This window comes from Petromyzon marinus, chromosome 84 (assembly GCF_048934315.1).
Source record: "Petromyzon marinus isolate PM22_M1 ecotype Great Lakes invasive population chromosome 84, UKy_Petmar_22M1.pri1.0, whole genome shotgun sequence".
Lineage (NCBI taxonomy): Eukaryota > Metazoa > Chordata > Hyperoartia > Petromyzontiformes > Petromyzontidae > Petromyzon > Petromyzon marinus.
In genome coordinates, this window is record NC_133749.1 from 1,035,200 (window position 1) to 1,048,014 (window position 12,815).

General features: G+C 47.5%; 1 protein-coding gene across 1 annotated transcript in view; it reads right to left on the minus strand.

Moving 5' to 3' along the window:
- Window positions 1-1,214: 1,214 nt before the first annotated feature.
- The window catches only part of LOC116936863 (phosphatidylinositol transfer protein beta isoform-like), a 68,429-nt gene continuing 56,828 nt past the window's right edge, over window positions 1,215-12,815 (minus strand). Inside the window, exons 10-11 of the mRNA XM_076057706.1 lie at window positions 6,000-6,122; window positions 1,215-4,985 (exon numbers count right to left, since the gene is read on the minus strand). Coding sequence (XP_075913821.1) covers window positions 4,938-4,985; window positions 6,000-6,122 — 171 coding nt within the window. The 3' untranslated portion in view covers window positions 1,215-4,937. The remainder of the gene's footprint in view (window positions 4,986-5,999; window positions 6,123-12,815) is intronic.

The window sequence follows — 12,815 nt, forward strand, 5'->3', positions numbered from 1 at the left end:
CTTAGTCTGGCTCTGTGAGTCTCAGTGATTAACAATGAACCCTGTGGGAGCCTCAGTCTGGCTCTGTGAACCTCAGTGATTAACACTGAACCCTGTGGGAGCCTTAGTCTGGCTTTGTGAGCCTCAAGTGATTGACACTGAACCCTGTGGGAGCCTTAGTATGGCTCTGTGAGCCTCAGCGATTAACACTGAACCCTGTGGGAGCCTCAGTCTGGCTCTGTGAACCTCAGTGATTAACACTGAACCCTGTGGGAGCCTTAGTCTGGCTCTGTGAGCCTCAGTGATTAACACTGAACCCTATGGGAGCCTTAGTCTGGCTCTGTGAGCCTCAGTGATTACCACTGAACCTTGTGGGAGCCTTAGTCTGGCTCTGTGAGTCTCAGTGATTAACACTAAACCCTATGGGAGCCTTAGTCTGGCTCTGTGAGCCTCAGTGATTAACACTGAACCCTGTGGGAGCCTTAGTCTGGCTCTGAGTCTCAGTGATTAACACTGAACCCTGTGGGAGCCTTAGTCTGGCTCTGTGAGCCTCAGTGATTAACACTGAACCCTATGGGAGCCTTAGTCTGGCTCAGTGAGCCTCAGTGATTAACACTGAACCCTGTGGGAGCCTCAGTCTGGCTCTGTGAGCCTCACTGATTAACACTGAACCTTGTGGGAGCCTTAGTCTGGCTCTGTGAGCCTCAGCGATTAACACTGAACCCTATGGGAGAGGGAGCCTTAGTCTGGCTCTATGAGCCTCAGTGATGGGAGTCTAACAGAGACCCTCTAAGGATACAAAATCACGAGGATTGCCAGCTTTCAATCACTGCTCTTGCGTTTGTATACTGTACATGTACTGTACACGCAATGCACGCAGATACTGTATGTACAGTACGCGCAGCGCGTTGTACGTGAACTGTACGCGCGCGGTGTGTACTGTGCGCGCACTGTATACCACTAAACCACGTGCCCGCACTGTACACACCACGCGCGTGTGCACTGTATACACCACGTGCGCGCACTGTACGCACCACTTGCGCCCACTGTACGCACCACGTGCCCGCACTGTATACAGCGCGCACTGTACACACGGCGCATTGTACGCGCGCTGCATGTACCGTGGTGCACCGCGCGTACTGTACCCACTGTATACGCACTGTACGTACCGTGGTGCACTGCGTGTACTGTACGCACTGTACGCGCGCTATTTAAACGGCACGAGACGAACTTGATAATTTCGAACTCTGTCAGAGACAGAGAGACGACTTTTTATTATTTTTTTGTAAGTTTCTGACGTAACGACACAACAAGGCAACACTCCCTCCTCGTTTTAAACTTTAGCATCACCATTATTATCATCATCACCCATCAACATCACCACCATTACCATCATCATCACTACCACCAACACCATCATCATCACCATTATCATCATCACCCATCATCATAATCACCATTATCACCACCACCATCATCAACATCACACTACCATCACCACCACCATTATTATCATCATCCATCATCATAATCACCATTATCACCATCATCATCACCACCACCACTATCATCATCACCACCATTATCATCACCCATCATCATAATAACCATTATCATCACCACCACCATCATCACCACCATTATCATCACCCATCATCATAATCACCATTATCACCACCACCATCAACATCACACTACCATCACCATCACTACCATCACCACCACCATCATCACCATTATCATAATCACCATTATCACCACCACCATCACCACCGTCATCATCACTACCACCACCATCATCACCATTATCATCATCACCCATCATAATCACCATTATCCCCACCACCATCATCACACTACCATCACCACCATCATCACTACCATCACCACCATCACCATTATTATCATCACCCATCATCATAATCACCATTATCACCACCACCATCGCCCATCACCATTATCGTCATTAATCAATCTTAAAATCTATACATCTGTGTCAAAAAAGGCATTTCAAGAAATCTTATTCGGTAAAGTATCATCATTGTCATCATCATGATTAAGTACAAACAGTGAGTTTAGTGTCTCCGTAGTGTCTCTGTAGTGTCTCTGTGTCTGTCTCTCTGTGTGTCTCTATCTCTGTGTGTCTCTGTCTCTGTGTGTCTCTGTCTCTGTGTGTGTCTGTCTCTCTGTCTCTGTGTGTGTCTCTGTCTGTGTGTGTCTCTGTCTGTGTGTATCTCTGTCTCTGTGTGTGTCTCTGGCTCTGTGTGTCTCTGTCTCTGTCTGTGTCTCTTGTCTGTCTGTGTGTGTGTCTCTATCTCTGTGTGTCTCTGTGTCTGTCTCTGTGTGTGTCTCTGTCTCACACGGGAGACAATGCTGCCAATTGCTGGTTTAGTTCCCAATATTTAGGCGATAATTATTACTCCTAATAAACATTACTCTCACTCACATCACATATCCCTCTGTCTCTCATCACCTACATCTCTCTCCTCCCCCACCTGTGTGGTGTGTAGTCTAGTGTGAGTGTGTAGTGTAGTGTGTGGTGTGTGTAGTGTAGTGTGGTGTGTGTAGTGTGTGGTGTGTGTTTGTAGTGTGGTGTGAGTGTGTAGTGTGTGTGGTGTGTAGTGTGGTGGGGTGTAGTGTGGTGTGTAATGTAGTGTGATGTGTAGTGTAGTGTGGTGTTTAGTGTAGTGTAGTGTGTGTGGTGTGTAGTGTGGTGTGTAGTGTGTGGTGTGTGTTTGTAGTGTGGTGTGAGTGTGTGGTGTGAGTGTGTGGTGTGTAGTGTGTGTGGTGTGGTGTGTAGTGTGGTGTGTAGTGTAGTGTGGTGTGTAGTGTTTGTGGTGTGTTTGTAGTGTGGTGTGGTGTGTAGTGTGGTGTGTAGTGTAGTGTGGTGTGTAGTGTGTGTAGTGTAGTGTGTGTGGTGTGTAGTGTGTGTGGTGTGTAGTATAGTGTGTGTGGTGTTGTAGTGTGTGTAGTGTGGTGTGTAGTGTGTGTGTAGTGTAGTGTGTGTGTAGTGTGTGGTGTGTTTGTAGTGTGGTATGTAGTGTGGTGTGTGGTGTGTAGTGTGTGTGTGTAGTGTATGGTGTGTAGTGTGTTTCTAGTGTGGTATGTAGTGTGGCGTGTAGTGTGGTGTGTGTGGTGTGTGGTGAGTGTAGTGTGCGTGTAGTGTGAGTGTAGTGTGAGTGTAGTGTGTGTGTAGTATGTGTAGTGTAGTGTGAGTGTAGTGTGAGTGTAGTGTGTGTGTAGCGTAGTGTGTGTAGCGTAGTGTGTAGTGTAGTGTGTGTGTAGTGTGTGTAGTGTAGTGTGTAGTGTAGTGTGGTGTGTAGTGTAGTGTGGTGTGTAGTGTAGTGTAGTGTGTAGTGTAGTGTGTAGTGTAGTGTATAGTGTAGTGTAGTGTGTAGTGGTAAACACATCGCTAGCAGACAAAGGCGACCGGGTGTGATCCTGGCCACCCACCCCCTCTGTGTGTGGCCACAGCACTTGCCCCTACAGCACTGCTACAGGCTACCTGGGGGAGCTTTGTCTGTGTGTCTATGGGCGCTGCTGCTACTGACAGCACTTGCCCCTACAGCACTGCTACAGGCTACCTGGGGGAGCTTTGTTTGTGTGTCTATAGGCGCTGCTGCTACTGACAGCACTTGCCCCTACAGCACTGCTACAGGCTACCTGGGGGAGCTTTGTCTTTGTGTCTATGGGCGCTGCTGCTACTGACAGCACTTGCCCCTACAGCACTGCTAGAGGCTACCTGGGGGAGCTTTGTCTTTGTGTCTATAGGTGCTGCTGCTACTGACAGCACTTGCCCCTACAGCACTGCTAGAGGCTACCTGGGGGAGCTTTGTCTGTGTGTCTATGGGCGCTGCTGCTACTGACAGCACTTGCCCCTACAGCACTGCTAGAGGCTACCTGGGGGAGCTTTGTCTGTGTGTCTATAGGCACTGCTGCTACTGACAGCACTTGCCCCTACAGCACTGCTAGAGGCTACCTGGGGGAGCTTTGTCTTTGTGTCTATGGGCGCTGCTGCTGCTACTGACAGCACTTGCCCCTACAGCACTGCTAGAGGCTACCTGGGGGAGCTTTGTCTGTGTGCGCGTGCGTGCGGTGAGCAGGGTGGTGGTGAGGGTGGTGGTGAGGGTGGTGAGGGAGGTGAGGGTGGTGGTGAGGGTGGTGATGGTGGTGAGGGTGGTGGTGAGGGTGGTGAGGGTGGTGAGGGTAGTGGTGAGGGTGGTGGTGAGGGTGGTGGTGGTGAGGGTGGTGGTGGTGAGGGTGGTGGTGAGGGTGGTGAGGGTGGTGGTGAGGGTGGTGGTGAGGGTGGTGAGGGTGGTGGTGAGGGTGGTGAGGGTGGTGAGGGTGGTGGTGAGGGTGGTGAGGGTGGTGGTGAGGGTGGTGGTGAGGGTGGTGGTGAGGGTGGTGAGGGTGGTGAGGGTGGTGGTGGTGAGGGTGGTGGTGAGGGTGGTGATGGTGGTGGTGAGGGTGGTGGTGAGGGTGGTGGTGAGGGTGGTGAGGGTGGTGAGGGTGGTGGTGGTGAGGGTGGTGGTGAGGGTGGTGAGGGTGGTGGTGAGGGTGGTGAGGGTGGTGGTGGTGGTGGTGAGGGTGGTGGTGAGGGTGGTGGTGAGGGTGGTGGTGAGGGTGGTGGTGAGGGAGGTGGTGAGGGTGGTGGTGAGAGTGGTGGTGAGGGTGGTGGTGAGGGTGGTGAGGGTGGTGGTGAGGGTGGTGAGGGTGGTGGTGGTGAGGGTGGTGGTGAGGGTGGGAAACTCTTGACGAGGGAGGAGTTTTTATTAGAAATGGATCGAAAATCGAAATCTTTGCGGGGTTCAAAGGAGGGGGGGGTGAGGGGTGGGGGCGAGGGGGGCGAGGGGGGGTGAGGGGTGGAGGGGGGGTGAGGGGGGGTGAGGGGTGGAGGTGAGGGGTGGGGGTGAGGGGTGGGGGGGTGAGGGGGGGGCCCTGGCAGCCCCCCACCCCCCTCACTCATCAGCAGCGGTAGTCCCACGGACGGTCCCACGCTGTCGGATCTGGGAACGGAACGAGGGAGGGGTGGGTGAGCGTGGGGTGAGCGTGGGGTGAGTGAGTGAGCGTGTGAGTGGGTGAGCGTGGGGTGAGCGTGGAGTGAGTGAGCGTGTGGGTGAGCGTGGGGTGAGCGTGGGGTGAGCGTGGGGTGAGCGTGGGGTGGGTGAGCGTGGGCTGGGTGAGCGTGGGGTGGGTGAGCGTGGGGTGGGTGAGCGTGGGGTGAGTGAGCATGTGGGTGAGTGAGCATGTTAGTGAGTCAGCGTGTGAGTCAGCGTGTGGGTGAGCATGTGAGTGAGTCAGCGTGTGGGTGAGTCAGGATGTGGGTGAGTCAGGATGTGGGTGAGTCAGCGTGTGGGTGAGTGAGCGTGTGGGTGAGTGAGCGTGTGGGTGAGTCAGTGTGTGAGTGAGTCAGTAGTGTGTCAGTGAGTCAGTGTGTGGGGGAGTGTGTGAGTGAGTGAGCGTGTGAGTGAGTCAGCGTGTGGGTGAGTGAGTGTGTGAGTGAGTGAGCGTGTGAGTGAGTGAGCGTGTGGGGTGAGTCAGCGTGTGGGTGAGTCACCGTGAGGGTGAGCGTGTGGGTGAGCATGTGGGTGAGCGTGTGGGTGAGTGAGCATGTGGGTAAGCGAGTGAGTGAGCGTGTGGGTGAGTCAGCGTGTGGGTGAGCGAGTGGGTGAGCGTGTGGGTGAGCGTGTGGGCGAGTCAGGATGTGGGTGAGCGTGTGGGTGAGCGAGTGGGTGAGTCAGCGTGTGGGTGAGTGAGCGTGTGGGTGAGTGAGCGTGTGAGTGAGTGTGTGAGTGAGTGAGCGTGTGAGTCAGCGTGTGAGTGAGCGAGCGTGTGAGTGGGTGAGCGTGTGGGTGAGTGAGCTTGTGGGTGAGTGAGCGTGTGGGTGATTGAGTGTGGGGTGAGCGTGTGGGTGAGTCAGTGTGTGAGTGAGTGAGTGTGTGAGTGAGTCAGCGTGTGGGTGAGTCAGCGTGTGGGTGAGTCAGCGTGTGGGTGAGCGAGCGGGTGAGCGTGTAGTCCACCTCATCGAGCTCTTTCTGCGTGTCGTCCTCCATGCGCCGGATGTCCTCCATGGTGAGCTCCACCCAGCGGTCGAGCCAGCAGAAGAGCTGGCGGTGGAAGTTGGTGAAGATTCGGCGTTCCTGCTACTCACAACATCAACACCATCAACATCAACACCATCATCAACACCATCAACACCATCATCATCACCACCATCATCAACACCATCAACATCAACACCATCAACACCATCATCAACACCATCAACATCAACATCATCAACATCAACACCATCAACATCAACATCAACACCATCAACATCAACACCATCATCATCAACATCAACACCATCAACATCATCATCATCATCACCATCATCATCAACATCAACATCATCAACATCATCAACATCATCAACATCATCAACATCATCAACATCATCATCATCAACACCATCAACATCACCATCAACATCAACACCATCAACATCAACACCATCATCATCAACATCAACACCATCAACATCATCATCATCATCACCATCATCATCAACATCAACATCATCAACATCATCAACATCATCAACATCATCAACATCATCATCATCAACACCATCAACATCACCATCAACATCACCATCAACATCAACATCACCATCAACACCATCAACATCACCATCAACATCAACATCATCACCATCAACATCAACACCATCACCATCATCACCATCAACATCAACACCATCAACATCATCAACATCATCACCATCATCACCAACATCATCAACATCACCATCATCATCAACATCATCATCATCACCATCATCATCACCATCATCATCAACATCATCACCATCAACACCATCAACACCATCATCATCATCATCATCAACACCATCAACATCACCATCAACATCAACATCATCAACACCATCAACATCAACACCATCAACACCATCAACACCATCAACATCAACATCATCAACATCAACATCATCACCATCAACATCACCACCATCACCATCATCACCATCAACATCAACACCATCAACATCAACACCATCACCATCATCACCATCAACATCATCAACACCATCAACATCATCATCACCATCAACACCATCAACATCATCAACATCATCAACATCACCATCAACATCATCAACATCATCAACATCACCATCAACATCATCAACATCAACACCATCAACATCATCAACACCATCATCAACACCATCACCATCATCAACATCATCAACATCATCACCATCAACATCAACATCAACACCATCAACATCATCAACATCAACACCATCAACATCATCATCATCAACATCATCACCATCACCATCATCATCAACACCATCAACATCATCATCATCAACATCAACACCATCATCATCAACATCATCAACATCATCATCAACACCATCACCATCATCACCATCAACATCATCAACATCAACACCATCATCATCACCATCATCATCATCAACATCAACACCATCAACATCAACATCATCATCATCACCATCATCATCAACACCATCAACACCATCACCACCATCAACATCACCACCATCAACACCATCAACACCATCAACATCATCAACATCATCAACATCATCACCATCAACACCATCAACACCATCATCATCACCACCATCAACACCATCAACATCAACACCATCAACATCAACACCATCAACATCATCACCATCAACACCATCAACATCAACAACATCATCATCATCACCATCATCATCATCATCACCATCAACAACATCATCAACATCATCACCATCAACACCATCAACACCATCAACATCAACATCACCACCATCAACATCATCACCATCAACACCATCAACACCATCATCATCAACACCATCAACATCATCAACATCACCATCATCACCATCAACATCATCACCATCAACATCATCATCATCAACAACACCATCAACATCACCATCAACATCATCAACATCAACACCATCAACATCATCATCATCAACATCAACACCATCATCATCAACACCATCATCAACATCATCAACATCATCACCATCAACATCAACACCATCAACATCAACACCATCAACATCAACACCATCAACACCATCAACATCAACATCACCACCATCAACATCATCACCATCAACACCATCAACATCACCATCATCATCAACATCAACATCATCAACATCATCAACATCATCAACATCAACACCATCAACACCATCAACATCAACACCATCATCATCACCACCATCAACATCAACACCACCATCAACACCATCACCATCAACATCACCACCATCATCAACATCATCACCATCAACACCATCAACACCATCATCATCAACACCATCAACATCATCAACATCACCATCATCACCATCAACATCATCACCATCAACATCATCATCATCAACAACACCATCAACATCACCATCAACATCATCAACATCAACACCATCAACATCATCATCATCATCATCAACATCAACACCATCATCATCATCAACACCATCATCAACATCATCAACATCATCACCATCAACATCAACACCATCAACATCAACACCATCAACATCAACACCATCAACACCATCAACATCAACACCATCAACACCATCAACATCATCAACATCAACACCATCAACATCAACACCATCAACACCATCAACATCATCAACATCAACACCATCAACATCACCATCATCATCAACATCAACATCATCAACATCATCAACATCATCATCATCAACATCATCAACATCAACACCATCAACACCATCAACATCAACACCATCAACATCACCACCATCAACACCATCACCATCATCATCATCAACACCATCAACATCATCAACATCAACACCATCAACATCAACACCATCAACATCATCAACACCATCATCATCACCATCATCATCAACACCATCAACATCACCATCACCATCAACACCACCACCATCAACACCATCAACATCACCATCAACATCACCACCATCAACACCATCAACATCACCATCAACATCATCAACATCATCACCATCATCAACACCATCAACATCAACATCATCAACATCAACACCATCAACACCATCATCATCATCACCATCAACACCATCATCAACATCATCAACATCATCACCATCAACACCATCAACATCACCACCATCAACACCATCAACATCACCACCATCAACACCATCAACATCATCAACATCAACACCATCAACACCATCAACATCATCAACATCAACACCATCAACATCATCACCATCAACACCATCAACATCAACACCATCAACATCACCACCATCAACACCATCAACACCATCAACAACATCATCATCATCAACACCATCAACACCATCAACATCATCAACATCAACACCATCAACATCAACACCATCAACACCATCAACATCATCAACAACATCATCAACAACATCAACAACATCACCAACATCATCACCATCATCATCACCATCAACACCATCAACATCACCATCATCATCAACATCACCATCATCAAAAACATCTTCACCATCATCATCAACACCATTATCACCACCATCATCATCACCATCATCATCACCATCAACACCATCATCATCATCACCATCAACACCATCAACATCACCATCAACATCAACAACATCTTCACCATCATCATCAACATCATCACCATCAACATCACCATCACCATCATCACCATCATCATCACCATCATCAACACCATCAACACCATCAACATCAACATCAACACCATCATCACCATCAACATCACCATCATCAACACCATCAACACCATCAACACCATCATCAACACCATCAACATCATCACCATCATCACCATCATCAACATCACCATCATCACCATCAACACCATCAACACCATCATCACCATCAACATCACCATCAACACCACCATCAACACCATCATCAACACCATCAACATCAACATCATCACCATCAACAACATCTTCACCATCACCATCAACACCATCATCATCAACACCATCAACATACATACATCATCATCAACACTCATCATCAGATCAAACCAATGATAATAACCATGATTAACACCATCATCAACATGATCATCATAAATGATATTCAACACCATCAACATCAACATCATCACCATCAACATGATAAACATTCATCATCAACACCACCATCACCACCATCATCACCATCAACAACACCACCATCAACAACACCACCATCAACACCATCAACACCATCATCACCATTATCATCACCATCAACACCACCATCATCATCATCACCATCAACACCATCATCATCATCACCATCATCACCATCAACACCATCATCATCACCATCATCATCATCAACAACATCTTCACCATCAACACCATCTTCACCATCATCATCAACACCATCATCACCATCAACATCAACATCATCAACATCATCACCATCAACATCATCACCATCAACACCATCAACATCAACACCATCACCAACACCACCATCAACACCACCATCAACACCACCATCACCATCATCATCAACATCATCAACATCATCACCATCAACACCATCACCATCAACACCATCACCATCAACATCAACACCATCAACATCAACACCACCATCAACATCATCATCAACACCATCATCACCATCATCAACACCATCAACATCAACAACATCACCAACATCATCACCATCAACACCACCACCATCACCAACAACATCATCAACATCAACACCATCAACATCAACACCATCAACATCAACACCACCATCAACATCATCATCAACACCATCATCAACACCACCATCAACACCATCATCAACACCATCAACATCATCAACAACATCACCAACATCACCAACATCATCACCATCAACACCACCACCATCACCATCGTCATCACCATCATCACCATCATCATCACCATCATCATCACCATCAACACCATCATCAACACCATCAACATCATCAACAACATCACCATCAACACCACCACCATCACCAACATCACCATCGTCATCACCATCGTCATCACCATCATCATCACCATCACCACCATCGTCAACACCATCACCACCACCATCACCACCACCAACACCATCAACACCGACTTGATTTGAAGCTTTCCTGACTGCAGGGATTACTCTGTGTTTTTTTCTCTCGGTAAAGTCACACGTGTAAATAAGAAGTAATACAATAACATAACAGCGTGCGACGTTTCGGTTGCAACACAAGCAGCCATCATCAGGTACAGACGAGCTAAATTTACGAGAGAGGGGAAACACATAACCCCAGATGTATACACAGACACAGATACAACAGGGTACACACACAGAGAGAGAGACTCACACCAGACAAACAGGATTTAGCAACATTTTGGAAACCATATAAAGCAACACAGTCGGTCGGTCAAAACACAATTACCGCATAGTCGCGGTTGATCACGCTATTTCAAAGATTGCTAAATTGCAAGTTGAGTATGGAACTTGTGTGTACGGTCTGTAGTTTGAGTTTCATACTCAACTTGCAATTTAGCAATCTTTGAAATAGCGTGATCAACCGCGACTATGCGGTAATTGTGTTTTGACCGACCGACTGTGTTGCTTAAAATGGTTTCCAAAATGTTGCTAAATCCTCTTCTTTGGTTCTTTCGGTAAAGTCACCACGTAGAATGAGAATAAAATAATAAATTGATAAAATAAAATAACACAATAATATTCTCACGACGTTTCGGCCACAACACAAGCGGCCTTCATCAGGTGAAGGGGCGAGACTGTCTGGTAGGACTGTCTGGTAGGACAGCGCTGGAGTGAAAGAGCCAGCGCTGGAGTGAAAGAGCCAGCGCTGGAGTGAAAGAGCCAGCGCTGTCCTACCAGACAGTCTCGCCCCCTTCACCTGATGAAGGCCGCTTGTGTTGTGGCCGAAACGTCGTGAGAATATTATTGTGTTATTTTATTTCATCAATTTATTATTTTATTCTCATTCTACGTGGTGGTGACTTTACTGAAACAACCAAAGATGAATCATTGCAGTCACGAAAGCTTTAAATCGAAATTTGCTAAATCCTGTTTGTCTGGTGTGATTCTCTCTCTGTGTGTACCCTGTTGTATCTGAGTCAGTTCCCCCCTACTTGGGTGTCTGTGTATACATCCGAGGTTATGTGTGTCCCCTCTCTCGTAAATTGAGCTCTTCTGTACCTGATGATGGCTGCTTGTGTTGCAACCGAAACGTCGTACGCTATTATGTTATTTTGCCATCAACACCATCAACATCACCACCACCATCACCATCATCATCACCACCATCAACAACAACATCATCATCATCACCACCATCATCGGCATCACCACCATCATCGGCATCACCACCACCACCACCACCATCATCATCACCACCATCATCATCATCAACAACATCATCATCATCACCACCATCAACAACATCATCATCATCATCACCACCATCATCATCATCACCACCATCATCGGCATCACCACCATCATCGGCATCACCACCATCATCGGCATCACCACCACCATCATCGGCATCACCACCATCATCGGCATCACCACCACCATCATCGGCATCACCATCATCAGGATCACCACCACCATCAACACCATCATCATCATGACCAACATCACCACCATCATCAACATCACCACCACACACACACAGACAGACAGGGTACCTTTGTCTGTCTGTGTGTGTTTCTGTGTGTCTGTGTGTGTGTGCTGCTGTGTGTCTGTGCCTGTCTGCGTGTCTGTGTGTCTATGTGTCTGTGTGCCTGTCTGCGTGTCTGTGTGTGT